The sequence below is a fragment of the Pteropus alecto genome, unplaced genomic scaffold (assembly GCF_000325575.1).
Source record: "Pteropus alecto unplaced genomic scaffold, ASM32557v1 scaffold88, whole genome shotgun sequence".
Classification (NCBI taxonomy): domain Eukaryota; kingdom Metazoa; phylum Chordata; class Mammalia; order Chiroptera; family Pteropodidae; genus Pteropus; species Pteropus alecto.
Window position 1 is genome coordinate 13,317,482 of NW_006494611.1, and position 26,658 is coordinate 13,344,139.

Sequence of the window (26,658 nt, forward strand, 5' to 3'; positions counted from 1 at the left end):
TGCCCCTCCGGGGCCACCTGTTAAGATTCAGCAAGCAATCCATAGATGCTGTGCTTATAGTTGCCTCAAAAGGCCACACCAGAAACCAAGGCCAGTTGCCTCCAGTGTGAGTCTGGGCACTGCTCAGCAAGGCGCACCTGACTTGCTGAGGATACACCTGGATGTGGCTTGGGTGGGGCTGTGAGTTGAGGGAGGCGGAGTTTTAGGGAATCATCTGGGAGGAGCGACCTCTGTTATCCAGTTTGATGATGTCACAGCCATGGGGGCCCTGTGTCTACACACTGGAAGCAGGGGAGGGCTCAACAGGGAACAATGGATACCACCAGCACTTCTGTACAGAGCTAGTCTTGCCTCGACCCTCACTCAGACAATGTCTCCCTGTAAGTCCCTGGTGCACCCCGTGCTCAGCTGAATAGGCACTGGTGCTCAGAGTGAGCAGGTCCGTCACCATGAAAGTCCGCTCATGGATGCAGCCCCTTTAAGAGGCATCTGCCGCTGCCGCAGCCTCCATCTCACTCAGCCGCTAGAGACCGGGCAGCCCCGCGTCCTTGCCCCATCCCACCTTCTGCCGTTGCAGGGTGATTTCCTGGCTTTCTCCCCAGTTGTATGGCTTGTTCATCTATATCCCAGGAGATATTTCCTCGCTGTTTGCTCCTTGTTTCTGTCACAACTTTGGTCGTCAGAAGGATGGACAGAGCCTCTATCTACGCCATTTTTTTCCTCCGCGCTTTTATTTTTAAAAGATCTCCTTAGAACCTCACTCTGAGCTTATTTTCTTTATTGAGCTTTAATATTTGAGGTTATTCTTTATTTAACTCAAAAAAAAAACCTACTACAGTTGAATATTAAAAACAAAAGCAAGTAGTGAGCATATTATGATTATAGTCCTTCACTCATTCTGTAAAATGCCAGCAGCGAGTGTTATTCACTGGCTCCACTAAGAGGTCTGACACCACCCCTCGCATGATGTTCATCAGCCTCTTGTGCTTCTCCATTGTAATGGTGCTGTCTTTCTTGATTTGGATCAAAGTCCAATTCTACCTGGTCCATTTCATTAGTCTCTTCTACTTCCTTTCAGTAGGAGTTTTTCAAGCAAAGAGTTTATCAGGAGAGAGAAAGCCATTTTCAGGAAAGTTTACCTTAAATTCAATGTTTGGGTGACCCTTTTAATATGGTCTATGATAAACTGGCATTCATTTAGCACACGCTTGATATCTCCATGCTTGACAGTCTAACCTGGATGAGAGGCGATGGCTGTGGTTCAGTTGTCCAGGTAGATATTGGCTTCTGGAAGCCACACAATGCTTCAGCTGGCTGTATGTGCACACATGAAAAGGTCTTCTTGAATAAAAACAGAGTGGTCCTTCTGATCTAAAAAAAATGATAATGTCTCTGGGCTCCAATCGTGGTTCTTGGTCTCCTTCACCACGGAATGTCATCTTCTGGCCATCTTTCATGCCTTTGTCAATATGAACTTATAGAATCTTCTTCTCTTGAACTATCTTCCTTCCATTGAGACTTTTACATCTACCTTTAGGACCAATCCGTTTCCCATGGCTGGGTGCTCCACGTACACAGACTGAATTTGTGTCTATTTGATGAATTCTAATTTGCATCTCAGTGTCTCGGCAACTGGGACAGCACTCTGCTGCTCCTTTCTTACTACCTTGGCCTTCACATATCTGCAGAGCTAGATATCTTGTTGCACCATTATATAAATCTTCTAGGGTTACTGATAGGTGATACACAACACTTTACCTCTCCTTCCTCCTCCTCCAAAAAACGTCAGAGATGTCCATGGGGGAGCCAGAACCGCCACCTGCTCCACCTTCTTTAGTCACCTGTTGTCCTCCTTTGTCATATGATTTCCTTTTCTTTGCATCAGAGAGCATTTTGTAAGCTTGAGAGATCTGTTTAAACTTCTCTCCTTCATTTGGATTCTTACTAGGGTGGTACTTCAAGGCCAGTTTCTTGTAAGACTTTTTCAGTTCTTCCTGAGTGGCACTGGGTCTGACCCCCAAAACATCATAGTAAGTGGTTTCTTTCACCATTTTTGACAGCTGGTGAGTGGGCTGAAGCTAGTATTGGGGGAACAAGAAGGAGCGTGTTGCTGTCAGATCTTATTTATTTTTAAGGAGTTTTCAGCTGCAATGGAAGCCACAAGTAATGACCATGACAACAGCCCACACTTGTATAGCTCTTCACTAAGCACTTTTCTACATATTGTCTACATGTTTGGATGAGTATGACAACCTTTTTGAGTCAAGCAGAGTAGTTTCTGTTATAGATTTTACACAGTAGAGCACAGAGGTTTACAGAAGTCATATGAGCTGTCCAAGGTGACCTAATAAATGGCAGAGCCAGGTTTGCTGGATTTTGAATGTAGCAGGTGTCAGAGGAGGGCATACTGACTACAAGAAGATGTGATTTTTGCCAGCTTGACAGCCCAGGAAACAAAAAAAATTATGAAAGGCAGACAGGAGAGATCAGAGGTCATAATTTGCAGTTTAGGGGCTTATATGAGCAAACTGCTTATATATCTTACTAGTTTCACAGAGTAAATGAATGAAAATACTTATAATCCTAATATATCAATTATGCTAGTGTCTGCTTGCATTTAATAATTGCTGAATTCATTTATTTAATCAGTTAATATGCAGTGTGTGTCACGATGCAACAGGTATACCTAGTAGATACATTAAATGTGATTTGTTATCTTTTATTATACATTTCATTAGTCATTTCAAAAATTTCCCAACAAAGGAGTATAAAGGAGAGTTTGCTGTATTCTATTCATCGGAAACTGCTTGTTAGCCTTCTCTCCTAAATTATCCCCCCTTTTCTTCAAAATGCTTCCCTCCACCAGCCCTTATTAAATATTTATTGCTGAGGTCACTACTGCCTGTTGTCATATACATTTTAAATTGCATATGGGCATCCCTAACCTCCCCAGTCCTTCCAACCAAATGATGAAGGCCCACTCAAGAGCCCGCCCATGTTTCTTCCTGCTCATGGCTTCCTATAGTGCTGGGCATGGGTGGTCCATGGGGACCGACCCAACTCCAGCCTAAGCAGCATGGGATGGTGGAAACAACACTGACCTGGACGCCGTAAGTTTTGAGTTCTTTCTACTTCTTGCCCTGTTGTGATTTAACCTCTCTGAAGCTCCATGTGTAGAATGATTTCCATTATATCATGAGATCATTCGAAATAGTGGATGTTTGAGAGCTGTAAACATTGTAAGTCATTATGCAAATATATGATTTAAAGAAGTCACTGAAATTGTCACTTGTAGGATACTTAATATGGCAAAGACAGTTAGAAATAGGAAAAAAAATTAGACATTAAAGATGGCTTCAAAAGTCCAGCTAAGCCCTCTGACAGTTTCTCATAGAGCTATTAATAATTAGAACCGCGTTTTCACTGGCTTAGCAATTTGTATGTCTGATAGGGAGAGGAAGCCGGGGAGACAATTACATTTCTTTGCTTAAAAGAAGTTTTATTTTTTGGTCTAACGCAAGGTTAGGAGGGAAGGCAGTGAGTGGCTCTGGTTCCTAGGGGAGACGGTGAAGGTCTGCAGAGGCTGTGGGCCATGCTCACAGTTAAGTCCAGAGTGAAAAAGTAACATACGGTGCCGAAAATGCATTCCTTATTGTCTCCACTCTGTCCTAACAAGCACAGAGTACAGATGTGCATTGTCCTAACAAGCACAGATGCGCATTTTATGAGTCAAGCTCTATTACATGCCCCAAAAGAGCAGTTCCTGTGCCCAGAACAGGGCTTGGCACATATCAGGTGCTCAATAAATATTTATTTAATCAAACTGTTGAACGGACTCAGCTGCTTTGTTATTGACGTATAATGAGGCATGATTGTCTACGCTGGAACAATGACTTTATATTTTAAATATACCATCATTTTAAAAAAAAATAGCAGTAAGTTAGTGGGCTCCTTTCCAGAAAAAAAAGTGTTTCCAACAACCCCCCAGAGGAGCCAACCAATCTGGAGTTGACATGTAGTCATTGTACTGTTTCTTTCACGTGAAAGATCATGGGAAAATTAGTGAACATAATGTAATTTTATATGAATTCTGACTGAAGTTGAGAGATTATTCTTACTTTGTGTGAAGTTATGGAATATTTTCAAGGAAATAGCATTATTTTTCTTATATGTACAGAATCTTTTATTAGCTAAAACTTGAACAGGCACTAACAAGAAGGCAGCCAACTCTAAAATGCAAAATGCCTACAGGCCTTGCCTTACACAACTCTGTGACCCTCATAACAGTGTCTTCCCACACATACAGATAAAATACTGGACAAAGAGCTGAGGACACACGTAAGGAATCCTTTGAGTTTTTGCTTGCTTTGTTTTACAAGGGATGATTTTTAGACTGAATTTTTGTTAGCTTGGAGATAATATTCTGAGTATGTGCAGAAGAATAAAATCATCTCCCCATGTTCACTTTAGAAATAACATAAACCAAGTTGGAATTACAAGAAATTCTGATGTTGAGGGAGGTGGCCAGTAGGGAGGTGGTTAATTGCATACTGAGCTGTGACTGTGTACACTGTGCCAAGACACACTTACTTCCTTCTGGGTTTTTAAGACAATTCTGCCAACGTATCCCTCTTCTGGAAACCAGCTGCTTAAAATCTGCAAGATCTCTTCTTCTGGACCAATGACTCTCTGGAATGGTTGTTTTCTGCATTCATTCTTTTCTTTAGATATAAAATATTTTTCTTCCATCAAAAAGTAGTCTGTGGCAATAAGTTTGATGTCTTGTTCGGTGGTCAGAATCTAAAGATAAAGCAAAGGCAAATTTAGCACACCTCTGAGGAGTGGGCAAAAACTTTAATTCAAAACAAGTCTATTTGCATGGTTTTCAGAGAGCTTTGATGTGCAATTTGTAAGTGAAACCTACTCTGGAGTGTTGCATAATTCTTTTGGGACAGTCTAAGAATTCTCTTATGTCCAAAAAGGATTGTTTATGTCCATTCTGGGCAACAACACAATTTATTCATAATCCCCAGACAGCATAACTGTTTTTCCCACTGCTGGAATGAGAGCTCCTACTGATTAAAAACCTTTAGATTTTTCAAACTATGAATTTAGCTCTTTGTAATCTTGCAATTCAGGACTGAGGGTAAAGAACCTAGTCCAGTTTTTTACCAAAATAATCTCTCAATCATCTTCTAATCTCATCTTTTCTAAGTTCCTGCGAATTCTCCTTTCAACAAACTTGATAGTGAGACTAGAAGCCTGTTTTCTTTGTTGGCCACTGACCTTGGCAATCAAACAGAATGGCTGAGACAAGGCTCAGGAGCCAGACAGACCTGATCTGAGGTCTGCCTTTAATACTTAGTGCCTGTGAGGTGTTGGGCAAGATATTTAACCCTTTGAAGGTTCAGTTCCCACTGAAATGGGAACGGCGAGAGTAATGAGGGGAATCAGTCTGCCATCCCAAAATATGCCTTTTGAGATATTGATTATTTTAGGCTGGTTATTTTCAAGAAACAAAAGATTCAGAAAGAAGCTTTAACCTTCCCCTTACTGCCTAAAAGAACTTAGAGGACCTGCTATGGTTTAATATCAATGAGTATGAACCTAGCAAGGCCCATTTGATCAAAGTCCTCTCTGTGTCCCTTGTTAAAGATGCCCCATCAAACATTTATTTACCAAACATTTACTTTTCCATGTGAATTGCTTTCCTGTCCTGTGAAGTCCCAAACCACAACCTCCTGTTTCCTTTAGCTCAAGAAAGCATATAAGCCTTAACTGCCAGATCTGTCTTTGAGTCTAATATTCTTATGGAACCCCTGTATGTGCATATGTAATAAATTTGGTTATTTTCTCCTGTTAATCTTATTTTCTCGTGTTATTTTGTTATTTTCTCATGTTAATTTGATTATTAGTCCAGCTAGGACAACTTAGAAGGTGGGAAGAAAATTATTTTTCTGCCCCCATAGTAACAGCCTCTTAATTTTGTTTTGTTTTATGACTGAGTCACTAGTTATAAAGCATAACATGGGCACATTATGAGAACTCAACAGACACTAGCCGTCAGTATAGTTCCTCTTACTGATCTATTCTTTCACACTCATGTTGTACAGGGTACTGACAAAAGGCTAAACTTGAAAGGGGTGACAAGGGAAAGCTGCCACTATCTGGCCTGGATTAAGCAAACTTCCTTCTCAACACCTGGCACTGCTGTGTCTCAACTTTAAGGAAAAATAGAATGAACTGAGGATGGTGGGGGCAGAAGATTCTCAAGAAGACTCTGCTCCCTTCATCCCTGCCCTTGTTCTGTAACTGATGCTGGGCTCTGGGCAAGGCAACTCCTCCTACTAATATAGGAATAATTTAGGACAGGAAGATTCCAGGAGTAGGTTAGTTGGCATTGTCACCTCCACGAGGGGCCCAGAATCTCTCCCTCCTCAGACTTGCTTTACATCCACGTAGTTATCCGCATGGGGTAACAATGCAGTAATGAGTTGCTTTTCACAGGTGGTCCATGGAAATGTTCCCTTGCTTTAAATCCTCACATTTTATAGTGTCTCCAAAACCCCAATAGTGCTTTGTGATAGCAGACATTGGAGTTTATGGACCAATTTAAAAACCAAAAACTTTGGTAGTAGCTTCTGTTTGATATGTTATGAAAGTTGACACTGAAGCTGTTTTCTCTGACTCTAAGTCAATTCTAAAATGTTGGGCAAAAGTTGGCCTGTCCATAGAGACTTCCCCTCAAACAACAGAAATACTTATTAACACTGATTATGTATGGTTGCTCAATGGATTTTTAATCCCCCAACCATTCTACAATCCCACTTACACTTCATCGTATGCCCTAAATTCAGAGGGAGCTCCACAGTCACTGCCCCCAAGTAGAAGAAAGAATTCTGAGATGGGTTAAGGATAAAAGTTTGCAAGGATATTAGGCCACTGTGCCAAGCAAGAGTGGAGCTTCAAGTGTAAAGAGAAAAGGAAATGCACACAGGGCTGCCTTGCCCTTTCAAAGAACTGCCTCTCTCTCTGGACGCTGCTCTTAGTTCCTGGATTTCTCAACCTTACAAATCCCCCTGTGGGGCAGTGTCCCTGCCTGCAGGAGGCCGCTGAGATCCCTGGGGCTCTAGAGCAGAAGTGGCACAGCATGAGGGGGCTTACGCCAGTTCTGCTTCAGGGTTTGGTGTAACAGGCTCTCATCCTCTTGTTTTAGGCCTTCCATGCCTCTTTGTAGCATTAGAGGTGTAGGACCTCAAAGGTCAAGTGCCAGGGGATGGGGAACAAGGAGGCTGCTCAACATGCCAATGAAGACCTATTGGTAGAAGGGCCCAAGATGTCATCTGGGCCTATGTGGTCCATTTGGACACTCTAAGAATTTGATCCAGCTCCTAGAATGACAGAGTTCATTCAGCTTGTGTGCAAATTCTGGTTGATTAGTAAGCTCTGCATTAAGAGGGAAGATGAGGCCTGTGTCTAGGCTCAGAGGAAAAGGGCACACATGGTTGGAAAGTCACTTATTCGTGTCTTTATCCTTCTTGAGCCCAGTGTTTTGACGTACTGAAGAATTCTTAAAAATGTTTTTCTAAAGGTTAAGGGGGCTTGTTTAGTGGTACCAAGATCCCTTGGATCATTTGTAGGGTGGGTCTCAATGTCGAATATCAACAGAATCAAAAGACAGATCATCAACATGGACTTTTGTGTATTTGTGTGTGTGTTTATAGACACAAACGCACAATCACACACACACATATCCATACGTATTAGATGTCGGATTCTCCCAATTGCAGGCTCAGCGGACTTACTTGTTGGAGAAGCTGCTTTGCCTTGGTGCCTCCACTTATAGAGAAAACAGTAAAGGGCTCTGGACCTGGGACCCCATGAACTGTGACTCTGTGAGTCTGCAAACATTTTCTTTCTTCTGTATTAAACATCTGTCAAGGAAGAGCATATGGTTTCTCATTCATTCTCACGCAACTTCTAGGCTACATTTAACACAGAAGTGCTAGTTCTTAGAATGAGGGACACATAAATGCAAAAGCAGAGCATCCTTTTATAACCTGATGCATCTTTTTGTGGTTGAAGAAGTAACAGTGCATCTTCCTTAACAGTGGAGTGAGGATATGTAGCAGCATACCACCAAAATATTAATTTATTTTATAAAACAGTGCCTCTTTCCATTGTAATTATGGGACTGATATCACCTGGAATGTATGTCAATCCTTACTTATGAACTGACAATCAATAGTGTATATTGAGTTTTATCTCTCTTTAGGGTACTGGGCAAGAATTGTGGATGGTGAGATGATAAATAAAATATTCTGGCAAGTAAAGTACTTTCCTGAGCTCTGTGAGTCATTCCAGCAAATTAGTGAACTTGAGGAGGGGGTTGTAGAACCTCTTGAATTTATAGCTGGTTGGTTAGAAGTACCGGTGACAAGTTGGGACTTGTGACTGGCATTTGTTCTTAACCTTGGCCACACATGGAAGGGGGAAGAAGGAGAATCTAAGGAAATAAGGTCAGGGATGGAGAAGAAGCTGAAAAAAAAAGAGAAGCAGAGAAGAAAGCATGGCTATCGAAGGTGGCAGAGATGGTGGTCAAGCCAGCGCCATCGTGAGTGTATAAGGTGCCTTTCCAAGGGTTGTTTGGACTATGTTGAAGTATATGATTGATACAATAGTAATCAGATTATTAAACACATAAAGAGGTAACGGATGGACACCCCTTGAAATTAATTTTTAAAGAGCAAGCATAATGGAATTAACTAGTTAATTAAAGCAGTGTTGCTTGTTTAAGTAAACAACTTTGCATTTCATTACTGGTCCTATGGTTCTCGAACTTCACTAGGCACAAATCTTCCCTGGGCAATTTGTTAAAACATCGACTGCAATGGTGGGACTTTTTGTGGTGTTCCTCTCCCATTCCCAAGAGTGAAGATTCTGCACCTCCCCAAATGCCAGGGTGTAAGTTGCATATCGCCAGCAGCACCTGGCTGCTCACTCCAACCCTGCTCACCTGTGACACCTGCCACTGGACCACTGAAGAAGCAAAGGATTTCCTGGTCTGACTTAAAGTTTATAGAAGTACTGATTACTTTCTATCAGATGTGCTTAATTAGCCTCTTCCCCACCTTGTTATTTTTGACTCACTTCCCTGGCAGGCACTATAATATACTCATTAAGAGTATGGGTTTTGAAAAAAAAAGAAGAATGGGTTTTGGCACTAGATGAACTTGGGTTTGTATGTGCGTGACCTCAGAAGTACTTAGCTCTTACCTTCCTTATCTGTAAAATGGAGACAATACTAATAGATGTTTTGTGAAGTTATTGAGAGGATTAAGTGAATTAGTATATATAAAGTGCTTATCAAGTGCTGAGTGCCAGCCATTATTATTATTATTTCCATTGCTACCTAATTATCACTGTCCTGTACCACAAGAAAGCCGAACTCCAGCATAGCAATCCCTGCAAATATGCTGAAACAGAACTTGGTTACCAAAGAGGCTGGCATGGTACTGCTAGAGGAATTTTCTTCCATCCTTCTGCTGTTTATGAATAAACTGGAGATTTCCAAGACTTCATTGTGGAGGTTTCGCAGCTGAAGATGTCGATATCCTGGAATAATGCAGAATTAGGAAAAGCCTGTTAGCCAGGACCTGCAGAGCTATGTCAAAGAGATACCTTAGGGAGGTCAAGAAATGATAGGTAGATATAAGACCTTATGATGGGCAGGTAGGGGCAACAGGCATGCAACCAACTGATGCCTTGTCACCGGGAGAGTGGATCCTTCGGGGACAGTTTTGGGCCACCTAGTGGTGATTAACTTATCTAGGTACCGTTTCTAACTTAGACTCGAACAGAAAATCTTAAACAAAATATCGTAGGAAAATCTCATCATTTTTGTATCAAGGCATCTACAGTCACTATTTTACAAATGTTCCACCTCAGAACAGCTTTAGTGATATAAAGAATTTTAACAATAGGGGCTTGGTTAAGTAAGTAATGGTGTGTTTGTTTAAGTATAAAATGGCATTAGAACTAGTATGCAGCCAGTAAAAGTGATAATGTAGGTGTATAGTTATTAACTCGAATAGTTATTAACTAGAAAAGTTGCTCACTACATGTATTATTAAGTGAAAACCAGTAAGTTGCAAAACACTATGATTAGGAAGCCTCTACATGGCCAGAGAAATAAAGCCTGCAAAAGATATACACCAAAAGTGATTATTTTGGAGACACGAAAAAATGGGTTAAAAAAAATTGTTCTTGCTTCTCTATACTCTCATATTTCTGTAATAACTGTTATGGGCTGAATTGTGTCCTCCTAGAATTCATATATTGAAGCTCTGATTCCCAGTAACCTCAGAACGTGACAACAGCTGGAGATAGGGCCTTTAAAGAGGTCATGAAGTTACAATCAATCATTAGGGTGGGCCCAATATGACTGGCATCCCTATAAGAAGAGATTAGCACACAGATAAAGAGATATCAAATGCCATGCACACAGACGGAAGGATGAACATGTGAGGACAGAGTGGGAAGGTGGCCATCCACAAGTCATGGAGAAAGGCTTTAGAAAAAAACAAACCTGCTGACACCTTGATCTTAGACTTTTAGCCTCCAAAGCTGTGAGAAAATAAATTTCTGTTGCGAAGTCGCCTAGTCTGTGGTACTTTGTTATGGCGGCCTGGGCTGACTAATACAGTGACCATGTGGTACTTGCACAATGGTGATGAGCAATAGGAAATGCACAAAAAGTAGGAAAATATAATGTGTCTGTGGAGTTCAGAGCCTGGCAGTTTGAGTGTGGCTGTGGGAGGAAGTATGGACTAGAACTTTTGTACTCAAAGCAGACCAGCAGGGCCAGCAACCCTAGGAGCCTGTTAGAATGCAGGATCTCAAGCCCTAGCCCAGATCTACTGCATCAGAATCTGAACCTTATTACCAAGAGCCCCAGGTGACTCCTATGCACACCAAAGTTTGAGAAGAAATGCAGACAGTCGACAAGCAGAAGTTCCCAGGAGGGCCGTGGCAAAGCCAATTCATCAGCCAACAGCTCTGGCCTCTGCTTAGGATTCTCCATCCTCCCTGCTCTGCACCCAACATCCACCTCTGGCTTCTGACACTGAACTTCTGCCAGGCACTGATTCCAGCTTTGGCCCACTTAGTTATACCACACCCTAATCTCTCTTCTGTTTCCTCGCCTCACTTCAATCTCTGCTTTAAAAATGCCAGGAGGGCAGTGGGTGCTATTTGGAAAGAGATGTGAGGGAATGAGAGCCAGCTGCCACTGCTCCCAACATCAGCAGCAGTGGGAGAGGCCATACTTCCTAAGGAATGTTGTCAATACCTTGGATTTCAGGATAATGTAAAAAAAAAAAAAAAAAGCTCTTTTGAGATGCGCTTAAACAGTGTTCAAATTTGCATTATTTCTTCCTGCCTCTTATTTTAACATGAAAATTTCAAACCTACACAAAAGTAGAGAGAAGAGTCCAACAAACTCCAGGGCATCTGTCACTTAGCTACAATAATTATTAACATTATGACAATGTTATTTTACCTCGCTTTAAAGCCTTGAGTGGAATGATTCTCTGAGCAGTTACTGCCGAGCTGTTGTTTTCCACAACTGCAAAACGAAGAAATATGAGATCTTCAAAATGAACTCGGAAGAGAAACTGTTCGTTCCACATGGGGTTGAGGGTATTTCGATGGATGGGCTTCGTGCGAAAATGGCAGCTGTCCAGGGGCATTCCCAGGACGTCAACTTCAATACACGGGCTTCCTGTGCTGTTACTTGGGCACACATTTTGTCCAGAGACAATCTGAGGGAGGAAACGAAGATCAAAGTCACTGAAGATGGAAAGGAAGCAAAGACAGCGTCTGCACCTCACCGCTTCCTTCACAAAGAAACGCAAAGGACACTCTGGAATGGACGAGGTAAATGATTAATAAACCTGCTAAAAAAAAGTGATTGTAATCGGTAATCAGATGATTAGAATCACGGGAAAAATGTATTTTGTCTAAAACATTCACCTATCACCTTTCAACTGTCAAAATGTTTAAGTATCTTTAAAAACCAACCAATTAAGATGAAATTAAACTTCTCAAGAAGGCGAGAGAAAAGGGGACCTTATGCAACATCACCATAAGTCTGTTATGAATATTCTGTTCAGAATGTTTTAGGTGTATATTTTTTAACTGTAAAATCATTTTCTTGAATAGTTTAGTTCTGGAGCAAGTCACAGGGAATGTTGTTAAAAATTAATTTATAACCTTCTGTAAATAGATGATACGCTGCTCGAGTCTAGTTAAAAGGGCCAAAGAGACGAGGGGCTACTGCCCAGGTCTTAGGGAAACAGAAAGGCAGTTAGGGTGGCAGGAAAATCTGTGAGTGGGATTCATGGGTGTCGTGAGCAGAGACTGCTTGGCACCCTTCCTTTGGAGGGAAATGGCCAAGTTATAACAATGGACAGAAGAGATTGCTTTGTCCCTTTTTTCTATCACCCATCCAGCTGTCGTTTTCCCTGTCTGCTAAGAGGGAGCGAAAGAATGGGGAAATAAAGTTGAGTGATGAGCTAGCTTCCAGGGGCTGTTGTTAAGGGCAGTCTGTGGAGTCTTGACTTTAAGTTAATTAGGCAATAAAAGGTATAAGGGAGGGCCCAGGAATGACAAAGGTTAACCTGTAAGGGGGAAAGATATTTAATTGTATTAGTATAATGATGCCTGTTAATCTGATCTGCTAAGAGCTTGTCAGAGTTTAAGATGACCTGCTCCAACGAGGAGCTTAAGCTCAGAGTGGTGATTCTGAGGCCCAGGAAGAACTACCATCATCAGTATGTAGGTGAAGCAGGGAGCTGATGACTCCATCTCCTGGGCACTGGCCTATATAGTGCCTGGTGATAGTATACCTAAACCACAGCCACTGCTTTTGAGAGATAAAGAAATCCTTCTGGGAACTAGATCTGTATGAACAAAACAGTGTGTGGTGTGAAAACTTTGAAATGCCTTTAATTCAAAATCAGTTCATATCCAGGAAGGCTTAAGCACTTTGCTGCCTTCTGAAGACAGGGGCCATACTTACAGTTAAAGAATAGATGGCAGGCTCCATGTTGTCCAGGTCTCTTTCCAAGGGAGAAAACTTCTGATACATGGGACAATTCTTGTCCCACAGAACTGGAGGTTTTAAAACATAACCACAGCCACCATTGGCCTCGAACATGGCAGCATTTAAATGTAAAGGGAGATCTGCAAAACAAAGTCAACAGTGCTTGTTACTTTGTCGCTTAACTGTTTACCTTATAGACTTAAAGTTCAACAGATTTTTTTATCGATAACCATCTGTCCATTTATGCCATAGACTGAGTGGCTACTGCGTGCCAGGTTGTGTTAGGCACCAGAAACACAGCAGATTACATGATAGAAAATTCCTGTCTTCACGGGGTTCAGTCTCTGGGAGAAGCTCAGCATTCCTAATCCAACCCAGATCTTGGTACTTAAAAACTCTTTTTGCAAATAAAAATTTACAACATCCACCCCCCCAAAATCTTTGAAATACCTCATTTTATACTGAATTTTAGAAAGAAATAGTAATGCCATTTTGTTATCCCCAAAGTCAAACCATGAAGATAATTGTATGCTTTTTCAAATATAAAATAAAATCTTAATCATCCAAGAAAGACTGGGAGAATAGCCATAAAAACGTATCTTTCTTTGAAATCTCAACTTCAATCCATAAATTACAATACTTCTACCTTTTTAAAAATTGTAAACATGAAAAGAATTATTATTACATGTGATTCACATCATGTTCACGATCCCCTCAATTGTAAACTCTGGGTACCCTCACAACACCTTCCAGTCTTTTGTGGCCAGAGTTTATTTGGCACGGTTCTTTGGTGAACAAATGACACAGAGAGAATTCTTTCCTGCACTATTTTTAGGCTCTTACACACGCAAATGCTCATATGATGGCACAAGTCTGCTATAAAGATGCCCAAAGGAGCAAAAAGTTTATGAGACACACCTGATAACTATTCCCTCTGATAAATTCCTTCCATGTACAGAATGAACTCTGCTACATGGACCAACATCAAGGAAAAGCATGTAAGCACCATGGAGCAATAAGAAGTTGGCCTCTACTCGTCTCGTGTGTAAAACTTTTCCATGTACACGGGATCATGTGCAGGAATTCTTAAGGTAAGATAGTCGGGATCATGTGCAGGAATTCTTAAGGTAAGATGTCTCAGACACATATCAACTTGGGCATCAGTCTCCTTTTCTATAAAACCAGTGCAGTGGACCTCATATCTTTCACATCCCTTCTAGTCCTAGTGTGGCATTCATTGAGGCCAATTGTCCTGCTTGCAGTAAAAGGAAATTCTATTCCCAGGCTATTCTGTGACTGAGTAACATAGACATGGGCTAGGATGGCCGAAAGAGTGAAGCGTACTAGCTCATGCAGAGTTGGTAAATGTGGAATGGATATATATTACCAAAAAATTATAGCAGCTTACACTATTTGTGCTCTTACTATGTACAGGCCTCACTCTAAGCATGTTAGGTGCATCAGTGCTTCCCAATAACCCGTCAAGTACTCTCATTTATATTGATGAGGAAACTGAGGCACAAGAAGTGAAAGAACCCAAGGCACACAGTTAGTAAGTGGTGGATGCTGGGGTTTGAACCCAGACAGCCTGACTCAATCTTAACCACCAAGCCATATAATATACATTGCATAGGGCTGTCATAAAGATACATGAGATAATGTAAGAAAGTCCCTACAGTACCATCTGGCACATAGAAGGTCTCCATAAACAGTAGCTATTAAATTATGGTATCAACATCCATTAGGGTTTGAAGTCTGATTTCATTAGCTCTGTGTTTACTCTTGTAGCTTTCCAAAACTTTAAAGCACTTTTTCTTAACTACAATCTCATCTGGTGATCCAATAGGTAAAACAGATCCACATGGAGCTGCTCAGTTTGGAATAAAGGTGGGACCTCAAATCTAGCCCTCCTACTGTTCCCTAGAGGTGGTTCCAGAATTTCATCTGGAGCTACAGTTTTAAAACCCTTATCGTAACCAAGTTAGAGAGTGTGCATGAATCCATGTAACCCAGGGGTCCCCAACCCCCACCAGGCCGTAGACTGGTATTGGTCCGTGGCCTATTAGGAACTGGGCTGCACAGTAAGAGGTGAGTGGCTGGTGAGCAAGCAAAGTTTCATCTGTATTTGCAGCCGCTCCCCAGCACTAACATCACCGCCTCAGCTCCACCTCAGATCATCAGGCATTAGATTCTCATAGGAGCACCGGTCCCTGGTGCAAAAAAGGTTGGGGATCACTGGCACTGTAACTTGATCACCCCTCTCAGTCAATGCATGTGATGTCAGATCAAGCATATTATTATCTTTATGGTCTTCTATTTATTTAAAAACACGGTATTAAGTAGACACCATTCCTGTAATAATTACCTCTATATTTGGGGGCCGGAAAAGTCATCGTAAAGAGTTTGACCATTATTCGAGAAAGCGTAATAAATAATAGAAGCTTTTCTTGTGACTGGGCTGCATGTCTACATACTTGGGACACGAGGCAGGAACTGTTCTGCCCCAGATGGAAAGAACTTTGAGGGGCTGTTGCCAGCAATAACAAGGGTTTGCATACCAGGCTCAAGTCAATTTCTGAACTAAAGAGTTAGTTTTATTGAGTGTAGACCTTCTAAACTCCTAGTTCCAGATTATTGCAGACCTTCTCGGAATTGATGGCGCCATTAGAAATCCTGGGAAGAGATGTCCCTAAGTCCATGGACAGCCCTTTGTGGTATCAGGGTCACCCGAAATTCACGAAGTGGTAAGGAACATAAGGCTAGAGGGACACTAGGAGGGGGTTCTCCGTTATTTGGTTAGGATGCTTCATGGATATTCAAGGACTCCCTGTTTTCTTTGCAAAAATTAAAAATCAAGCACTCCCTAAGAATTCTTTGCAAAAAATTAAAACAGGGACAATCTGTTTCAGCTCAGTGCAGCACACATTTATTGAACATCTATTGTGTGCGAGGTATTGACCAGGCTCTACCCACAGTCTGTGGAAATGAAGAGCATTTTTACAGATAAACATGATGAAACTGCAAGTAGCTTGTGCTTGGTCCAGCGAGGGGAGATGTTTAATAATTTCTTGCTGCATCAAATCAAGAGAGGTTTAATGACAGCCCTCTTTCCTGGGTTAGAAGATTATGTAGAGAAACTTAAGGATGAACTATCAATACAGCCATCTGCCTCTGCTGAGTGGGACAGCTCGAACATGCGCTCCTGGCTTGACCTGGGAGAGAGGCAAAGCCTTCAGGGGTGAGTGAAGGCCAAGCTGCAGCCTTAGTGTGTGCTCCTGGATTGCGAGATGGCCCAAGGAGGGGCAATTCTCATGTCCCCTTCACCTGTGGCTCCCTTTGCCGTCAGTGGAACCAGTGCGTCTGTACCAGCTTTGGCACTTTAGGAGAAAAGGATTATCCCAAACAGAATGCATTTACATTTCCTTGGGAAAACCATTTTTCTTAGTTATTTCAGTTTACTTAAAATATTTCAGTATCATAATAATCAAGGGCGCCAGTGGACACCGGGCTACAGACAGGGCCAGAGATGTGAGCCCACAATCCACTCGGGACAGACTGAAAAAAATTTTTTACAACTTTGAAAATATTTCATTATTATTTCCACTTGTGAGTCCAAAGCATACTGTTTTCATAACTTACCCAAAATACTTAATAATAGTTAACATTTGTGGAATGCATTCTATGTGCCAGGCACTATGGTCAACTTCACCTGCATTCTCTTATTTAATTTCAATTGAAAGAAGCAAATCTAACACAGGCAAAAAAATACATCTGCAGGGTCAGCCGTAAATGGGCACTGTTAGCACCACTGTCAGGTGGTTAGCTGGTGCCAGAGCTAAAGCTGTGGTTTGACCTTGGCTGAAGACAGGCATAAGCTGTGGTTGACCGGTCAGCATGGTTAATTAGGACCTGAGTCAGTTCATGTGAGAAGAATGAGAAGGTCACTTGAGTGTTCAAAGAAAAGACTGTGGTTTTGAATGAGCTTTGAGGAAGCATTCCTCATCTGCTCTTCCTTTAACTTTTGTAGCTCTCTTCCTGCCCCTATAACCAAGTGAAACAAAACACTTAATTCTCTAAACTCCCAGAGGCCTTGAATTTATTATTATAAATCATTCTGTGACCTTGAGCAAATTAATCGCTCTGAGCCTTGGTTTGCTCATCTGAGGAATGGGGATCACAAAGGTACCCACCATTTAGGGTTGTTGCAAAGATGAAATGAAATAATATGGGTCGAGAATTTAGCGCAGTGCCTGGCGCATAGTAAGCATGCAATCAATCTTGTGTTAGGCCTCATCAGTTATCCCCGTTATGGGGTCTCGTCAATAGTGGAGAAACACCAACACTACTTTCTCTGTTCATGTCTTTTACATACTTGTTTTCTTTGTGTTTGCTACTCCATTATTCTCCATTTCAGTCTCAAAGGGATGAGAAGAAGCTAAAATGGTTTTAACTTGTAATTCTTTTGGAGTGACAATTACTTTTTGACTGCAAAGAAAACTAGCTTAACAAGAGGGGTTTCTAAGGGGTTTTAGAACTCTCTGTCCCAAAAGATCTTTAAAAAACAAACTAGACACAGCCCTAAACAGTGTCCTGTTTAAAGATACACAAGAACAGTCTTATGTTTAAAAACTCCTTCAAAAGGAGGCCAGCAGCAGGAGACTATTGGGGGCCCTTCAGAGTTTTCTATCGCCTTAACTCTGAAACATCAAGGGTGCAACACAATTCAGTATCAAATTCATTTGTTTTCTGTCTTCTGTATTTTTACTCTTACATGCAGTGTGCCCTGGTCCGGAATCTTGCCCTTTAAAAAAATGTTATTTGTTGAATTATGTTTACTGAAATATAAGCTGCAAAGGAGAAAGGTGAGGAAGCACCCAGGGGTGTGGTAGGCCCATTACCCTCTGTTTGGTAGTTGAGTGCCACGAGCTGTATCCCATGCAGCCAGAACATGAGGGGGTTAGGGTTGGACGAGTCGATACGGGTGGCAGCTGGGTAGGTCCTCAGCAGCTGACAGGCGGTGTGCTGGATCAGTTTCTGAGAATACCTGCGACACAGACGTTTGGCGGCATTTTCATTCAGCGATGAGATATGGTAGCATTTGGGAGTTCTAATGATAGCGCTGAGGGATGTGGTTGGGCTGAGTGGGGAAGAAGATTCCTCCCAGGCCTGTCGCATTCCTTCGCAGGAACCTAAATCCCCCAAAAGATGAGCCTCAGATTAGTGCAGAAAACTTTAAATATTTTAGAAAGATAAAACTGAACAACATCCCAAGAAACAATTATAACCACATAACACATCAGAATAGATCTTGAGTGTCACTTGTGATTAGTCCACCACCGTGAAACAAAATGATAGCTACTGAATTTTAAAATGAGTGTAGAAACACCAATTTAAATTAAAAGCCTGAAAGTCCTTTGTCTCTGTACTTCATCTGCTCCATGGATATATTTGCACAAATACACTACAATATATGCACAAGAGTGTTCACTATAGCATTATTTTTCATAGCAAAAAAAAAAAAAAAAAAAAAAAGGGAACAAGAAAAAGAGCCAAGAAGCAACCCAACCTTTCTACCAGGGAGGAAGTAATTAAATAAATGACAATATATCCATACAATGGAATACCGTAGAGGCATTAGGGAGAATAAGGTAGATATATGTACAGAAAGCTATGTGAAAAGTTATAGCAATATAAAAGTTATATGAATATGTTCAGTCATATCCCGTTTGGATCATCTTAAAAGAGAATCTTATTTTTCTTGAACAAAACACTATAAACTTAACAGTGGTTACCTCTGGGGAGTAGAACTGAGCCATTCAGAGCGGAAAGGAATTTTAATAATACCCTGTATTGTTTGAGTTTTTAACTATGAGAATTTATTACTTTTATAATAAAAACTAATTAGAAATAAAATGGATATATCTTCTGGAATTATAATGGTGAAGAGAGCAGTTCCAAGAACTGCTAGAATGTTCCAAGGTGGTTCCAATTTTTTCCTTTTGAGGTAAACACTGTTAGAACATCTTCAGTAAAATTCTATTTTTCAGGAAGTTAAAAATGTAAATTCATAATTTAAAAAGTATTTATACCATACGTAATTAATATAAACATTCATAAAAGTAAAAAAAAAAAAAATTAAAAAGTTCAAGGGAAGTGCTTAGTAAAATATCAGCATCATCCAGTACGCAGAATCAAGCAAAGAGATTATAAGAAGGTGACTTTACTTTTTCCAGATGTTTTGTTGAATGATGCTGTCTCCCCAGGGCTCATTCTGCCCGGATTGTTGCCAAAAATGGACTTCCTGCTTTTCCTTTCTTTTCCTCTGCTAGAGCCAGATGCATTTAGAGTTGACAGGCCTGTTCCCATAAAATGAAAATAAATAAATAAATAAATAAATAAAAATAAGCCAAAAACTACAAGCAAGGGAACTCAACCTTTTCCATCTCTGTTAATGTTTATTTTGAAGTCCTACTATTCCCTTGTAACTCAGTATAGAAGATCTACTAGCATTTTTAGCAATGTTAATAATAGTACTGTAGGCAATTATAGCCAAGTTTTTATTTCTGTAGGCAAATATGACATGAACTGTATGATTATTACAGAATGAATGACCACGAAATCACACATATACCCACTTGATTGTGCACCAGAAAAACTGAAAAGCTGCATATGCTCCAGTCCATATTCAATTATCAGGACCTAATTACTCATTTTGGAGATGAAAGAATGGTTAAGAGGCTGAGTTTTAGCATCATGTTGTATCTAGGTTCAATTCCTGTCAGTATGAGCTTTGACTTAACATCTACCTTCTCCGTTCTTCAGTTTCTTTATCTACAAAATGGGCATAATAATAGGAAATCACAGGGTTGGTCTGAGGATGAAATGGGAAATATATTATGATGATAATGTTTCATGGCTTCTCTTTCTCACTCCTTGTCCAACCACTGCCTGGATCCTTCCTGCCTGGCCCAGTGCCTGGTGCACAGCAGCAACTTAATAGATATTTGCTGAATGAGGAAATGAATGCACACTGTGCAGACCTGGATCCAGTGCAGGAAGAGTGATTTAAAGGCACCAATGAAGCCAGAGTTGCCTCCAAACAGTTTCTACTGTCTACAATTGTACCTTAGAAAGTAATTCCTTTAACTAAAGCATTCGGGAGGTCCTCTTTGAGATAAAAATATGCCTTGCAAGTGTAACTGCAAATCTTCACTTTTTTAAAAAGACTTTTTCTTTTCTCTTTTTCCTGGACTCAATCTGGCCTTGTACTCACTTGCTTCTTTTCTTTCCTTATCCTACTGCACATGCATGACCACTCCCTAATTCATTAAGCCCTTGGGTCAACATCACACAGTCTTAGGTACAAAGCCTCTCATTTGTTGACCACAGAAACAGAGTTCTGGTCAAGCTAAAGGTAACAACTTGACCTTAGTTGTACTGCAGCTCTAGACCCATGAAGATGGAATGACCCTACCAGCACGCCCTGGAAACCAGACAGAACGATGCCATGACTGACATCAGGACCTGATGCAATGATCGACTGCCTCTTACTCCAGCCTCGGTCAATCAGTAGAGCCCACAACCCCAACTCTTTTAGCTATCATGACTAATGAATTTTCCCCTATGTAACCTATTCCCTAGAGGCCATTAGGGAGCCAGGTCTTAGGAGTTCTAGCTCACGTGTGTCTCTAGGCTTGGTGCCATTTCCTTAAATAAACCTCTATTTTCTTTGCTGCAAACTCCTGTCCATGTCTCCTTTGGCTTTGACGTGTGCAGGCAAAACGAACCCTTTGAGTTCAGTAACACAAGAACACCATCAGAGAAGACAGGATAAAGTAGTGTTTAATAAGAGTGTAGACTTTGGGGTTTAAACCCAGTTCCTGGTGGTGTGACCTTGCACAAGTTACTTAATCTCTTGGCATCATTCATTCCTCATCTGTAAAAGGCTGTGGTTAGGATTAAATTAGATAATGTATATACATTCTTAGTAGAGTGTCTTATTCAGAGAAAGTGCTCAGTTCATAGCAGCTGTGGGCGTCTAGATTTTTTTTCTCTGAAGTATCCACAAAGATGCACAAACTTGGACTAGTGAGTTCTCATGCTTTGTCTTAACATTTTGTGTAAATTTTGCTCTCTACACAGTGATGTAACAGTGGATTTTCTCCCAAGTAAAACTGAAAAGGAAGGGCCAGGGTGAGGCTCTGTGTTCATCCTGGGGTTTTTGCATACATCCTGGCACATACCGGTATCCCCCAGGGAAATGCGCACCCTTCTATGAAGAGCCTCGTTGTTCTCTTGGGATGGGGCAAAGAAGCAAGAACAAGGGCTGGGTGATCAAGAAAGGAGAGGAGTCTGGAGAGGCCAGAGAAGTAACTAAAGAAGCAAAAATAACCTTCATTTGCCCTATTGGGCCATTTTTCAATAATTACAGCAACAACCACCTTTTCCAGAGTGCCAACTATTTTGTAGACAGTGTGCTGATCACATTCTATACTTTAGTGCTAATTTTTACAACAACCTTGCAAGTTAGGACTGTTATGTCTCTTTTACAGATAAGGACTCTGAAATGCAGAGAAGTTATATAACTGTCCTAGTGAAGGTCACCAAAGAGTTCAGTCCTGCCACGAACATGGGTTCATGATCTTAGGGAAGTTACTTTACTTATGGAAAAGGTATCACGTGATCGCTGTGGTGCCTCACTGCTCAGAAGTTTTTGCATAGGACTCCTTGGAAGGGACTTGAGATAGTGAAAGGTGAGATGCATTGAAATGGATAATGGAGCAAAATTAAAATCAATAGTGTAGCAAAATGAACCTTTTATGGTATTTTTCCTCATGAGCATCAAAACAAATCATAATCGCAATAAATATTTAGAAGGTATTATAACAATGATTCTGGCAACACAATTTAGTTATTTGGAGAAAAATAAATTTGGGGAAAGAAAAATGTACGAAACTTCAATTGCTGAAAAAAAATAGTATATAAAGAATGTGTGCTATATAAATACTTTTTAAAATATAGCATATGTGAATTTTAAAAATAAGCCAAACAACCCCATGCTTACCCTGTGTCTTAAGTCAGAAGCTGGACTAAATGACCTTTTGATTCTTTATTGGTACAGAAACTTTATCTTTCACAATGACTTCAAATACCTTTGGAAATTTGTGCTCTTTATTTACTCAGTGCTTGATAAAAAAAGACTAATAAGCCTGTGGAATAGTTTGGGTGTAGTGTTAGCTGAATTTATAAAGAACAAGAGATGCAGTGAGTGTGATTCTTGAATGAAGTGGCCCTCCCACTTCATTGTGACATGCATGCCACATGAATTTTTGACAGGTAAAGGATTTTTTCCCCATCATAAGAACAATTTTACTAGCTGCAAATATGATCATATTGTACTTATGTGACAGAAAGTCACAATCTGTGAAACTCAACCAAATGGCTAGGTTCCTTGCATTTCTTTGAAATCTTTGCTTACTACTTATTCATTCATATCCTCCTCAACAGAATTTGCTAGCAGATAAGCAGTAGTGGCTGCCAAAAGTTTAAAAACAGTTTATGGAAGAAAGCTTAAAATTGAGAAGGTTCTATGACTTTTCCCTCTCTGATGTGTGAAAAAACCACTATTACCTAATTTTTAAATAGCCTAATCCCCCTGTCCCATTTGCAGGGCAGAATGTGAGAACTGGTGTTTAAAATAAACCTCTGGAAGCCAGGATCTGCATTTAGACCATCTTGAAAAAAAAATGAGGGTTGGTATTTTGACCCTCCAGGCCAAGTTATATACCCTGTTTACTAACATTTGACGATCCCCAATTTTGGCTGTTTTTCTGTCCTTGGACATCTTGTACAAGGGTATCTTTTTTTTTAGTATGAAGAGATGAATTTTTCTGACTTCCATATATTTATGGACTTTCCTGTTTGCCCTCTACCTCCTGCTGCCCCATTTGTGGAACACGCAATTGGGTGAGCTCATTGATGACACATCCTAACAAGAGAGGCAGGGTAGTGCAATGGAGATAGACAGGCTTCAGAATTATAGTTCTACCCTTTATTAACTAAAATGCATTTTTTTTTGGAAGCAGTTTATCAGCTTTAAGTTCACTGTACTCCTAGAAATTACCAATTGGGGAAATCTTTTTTTTTTCCGCTGAAACAAGGTCCTGGGTCCATATGGCATAGGTAGAGTCTTGCTACCTAACTCAGGGATGGGGGCATGTGACACAGGTCAGAGCACTGCATGCCCTTGGCCACAGTGATTGGTACAGGGATGGGCAAAGGACCCAATGAAAAACAATAACTGTTGAAAGTTCTAGAAGAGACTCTTACACTGAAACTGTATCCGGAAACATGTGCTAGCCTGCTGCAGCCCCCTGCAAGCACAAAGGGCACAGGGCCAACACAGTGGAGTCACAGTGAGAAACGAGGAGCGAGAAAGGATCAAGCTGTATTTGAAACTTGTGAATTCCTTCGTTTTTCAATACGAGCCAACAAACTTCCTCTTTGCTTAAGTCAAATTCTGCCACTTTCAAACAAGAGTCTTAACTGATACATTCTGAAATCTTGGGCCATTACTTCAACTTTCTCAGACTTTGTTTAGTTATTTTGAGAGTAAATAATAGATAACATTTTTATCTTTTGGTATCTTAAAGTGTTTTAGAAGATATTGCCTATTCTTACCTGGAAATTTTACTGCTTGGCAATAGATAACAAGGTCAGAAAGCTCTGGTGCAATCTGTCTGCTTTCCTTTTTATTCTGGGGAAGATAAAATTCTTCTCCCAGTTCCATGTCGTAAACCTATCAAGGGAAAAATGATACCAGTTGACATAGAGGGTATACGCCACCCCAAAGCTCTTTATTTGTTCCGTTCTCATGTCACCAGTGTTTCATCTTGCTCTATATTGATCCTTATGTCCTAACACCTTTCCTAGAGTAAAAGCTTTCTGAGAGCAAGGGGTAAGTCTAACTCATGGGGCATAGTCCAGTGTTGTAAATGTAGAACAGTCAAGGCATATTTGTTGAATGAATAGGTAACTGAGTACATATCTTCTGTAGCTCACATTTTGGACATAGTTTGTTATTTTTTTATCCAACAATGTCACTGCAACTATGTCCACAGATTTGCTCAGAGCCTACATACTATGAGGCACTTGAGGATAGGGTCTGGGTATCTCATTTATCTTTCTCAGAATCATTTCTCTGTTAACACTTCACGGTCTGGTCCCCATTAATCTTCTTGGTCATGTCAAACATCTTTAAAACTCCTAGAAATTCCTTAAATAAACCAGGCTGTCCTCTTGGCCTGTGTTCCTTGTTGTCCGCTTGGGAAATTCTTCCTTCTGCAACATCATCTTCCCTGATGCTCTGATAACACTGTGTAATCACTGCTCTTTGTTCTTATCTACAAGCACTGTTTACAGGTTTGTCTCCATCACTAAACTGCCTCCTGTGCCGCCTTAGTGTCTGCCACACATGACACCTTTACTAGGTATTGGTTGGATAAATCAACGACTAACCTTCTATAAATGGCAGGTGGGTTTCCCATAGCATCGCCCTGTGGGCTTTGGCATCTAAGAGAAAGTGAGGGGAAACACAAAGGGAGGGGATGTGGGAGGAGTGAAATCCCATCGGAAACTGACAAGAGTACCAGGGTCCAAGTGTAATATAACAGAAACCATTCACCCACCTTTCCTTTGTTGCAAGCAGAGTTATCTGCTTTCTTTATCCTCTTGGGGATTTCTTCATTATATTCAAATTGAAGCTTGTCATTACATGATTTATTTTCAGGTCTGTCTTCTAGAATGTTGTCTGAAAATGAGTTGGCAGGCTTCAGTGAACAAGAACCAAATGCTTCACTTAAGGGCTATGTCTACGTCATTGCCAGGATACCCAGATACTTGTACTTATCTGGAAGACTGAGGCTGGCTACATGTTACCAAAATGATGGTTTGAAGTGTAATTTTAAAATTTGTTAAACAGTGTATTTATTTTTGATTGAATGGATTCATTTACCAGTAGTTTTGGTATCATATAGACATAATCTAAATGAGAAGGCTCATTCTCATATGGCTGATTGGAACTGTGAAAACATTATGGAAGATTTACTATGTTAAGAAGCTCTCAGCACATAAGTTTCAGAAAGATTTAGTGACTGAAGCACTTCTAGATGGTGCATACATCATTTAATCACTATCACTTTAAAATGAAGTGATTAGCTTCTTTTACCTCTAGAAATGTCAAAACCAGAAGAGAAAAGACATTGTTATTTGCAATGCAGTTTTCATAATTGTTTATCATTTATGAAGTGAAAATCTTAGGAATAAGAATTAAAATATATCTAAAAATATCTAAAGTATGAGAGATAATTTTATATTTTGTTTCTGTATTTCTATTCAAAATGACTTTAAAGGTGTTAGAGGTATATCATGATTATGTTCTTTAAAAGTGAAGAATAAGAATGCTCATTTCTCACCCAGGATTTATTATCTCATCAGACCACAAATGCTTAGACCAAAATATCCTTATACCAAATCAAGGCCATGCAGGCTGCCAAGAAGTAAACGAGATTGATCATTTTATTACATTTTTACTCATATAAGTGTCACAACTTCATGTTAATCAGGTCTAATAAGTTGGAAACAGTATGCTGACACTCATGCAGTAAAATGCCCAGTTCAATGGCTTTACCTTCCTGACCGTTAGGAGCAGGAGAAGCAGTAAGGACATCTGCTACAGAAAAACAGAATCAGAAAGGGGATAAAAGTAAGAAAAATTAAGACAAAAAGCTGATAAATTAAACTAAGGTATGAAGCTAAGCATAAATAACAATAGCTTAGGTGATAAGATAAATGAAACAAGAAATCTTCCGTCTATTTAATATTTTGACTATTAAGAGATGCAAGGGCTAGTGATAAACGAAGTGCGAACATTGTTAGTGTTAATCGTGATGCCATATCCACATTTTATATTTTCAGTTTCTGACAATTGTAATACTCTCAATAGTACATTATGTCAAATGAATAGAAATTGGTTAATTTGTTAGAATCATGTAGTCCTTGGCATAGAACATATCTATACTGAGTTACTTATTCAAATCTGTACTCTAGTGTATGTTCAAAGCTAGTCAAGATAAACAACAAGGCTGGGAAAAATTAATCTATGTTTATTTACTATTTAATAAAATTTAATTAAATAGTCATTTACACAATTTTGGCTAAAAAGTAGAGCAGTGGTTCCTGAAATATATGAGTCTCATTTGCAACTTCCTTTAGATTTTCTGGAAGTAATTCTGTGGCTAGGGATCATCATACTTTTATAGCCAAAACAGGCTTTAGACTAATTTTTATTTTATAGATGTGAAAACTGAGGACTAGAGCTGTCACAGAGATAAACTGGGCCACCCAAAGTCTAGAGATGGGTTCTTAACCTGAAATGCCTGTGAGGGCCTCAGAAGGCCTGTGAACACTCCTGTAATTTTAGGCAGAAATTTGAGAGCAAGTTTATTTTTCTGAGGGGACTGGTGACAGCTTCTATCTCATCCTCAAAGGGAACC

The 26,658-nt window shown here is 40.3% G+C and overlaps 1 protein-coding gene and 1 pseudogene across 2 annotated transcripts in view; both read right to left on the bottom strand.

Annotated features, from left to right (window-relative positions):
- Positions 1–26,658, bottom strand: part of PLCE1 (phospholipase C epsilon 1) — a 291,378-nt gene that overhangs the window by 11,208 nt on the left and 253,512 nt on the right. Inside the window, exons 21-29 of one of the 2 annotated variants that reach the window (XM_025042245.1) lie at positions 24,793–24,914; positions 23,786–23,903; positions 19,330–19,461; positions 18,004–18,294; positions 13,082–13,245; positions 11,561–11,822; positions 9,497–9,615; positions 7,806–7,934; positions 4,591–4,800 (exon numbers count right to left, since the gene is read on the bottom strand). In XM_025042245.1, the coding sequence (XP_024898013.1) occupies positions 4,591–4,800; positions 7,806–7,934; positions 9,497–9,615; positions 11,561–11,822; positions 13,082–13,245; positions 18,004–18,294; positions 19,330–19,461; positions 23,786–23,903; positions 24,793–24,914 (1,547 nt within the window). The remainder of the gene's footprint in view (positions 1–4,590; positions 4,801–7,805; positions 7,935–9,496; positions 9,616–11,560; positions 11,823–13,081; positions 13,246–18,003; positions 18,295–19,329; positions 19,462–23,785; positions 23,904–24,792; positions 24,915–26,658) is intronic. The other variant, XM_025042246.1, reaches the window with a different exon arrangement.
- On the bottom strand, positions 774–2,300 carry LOC102886629 (annotated as a pseudogene).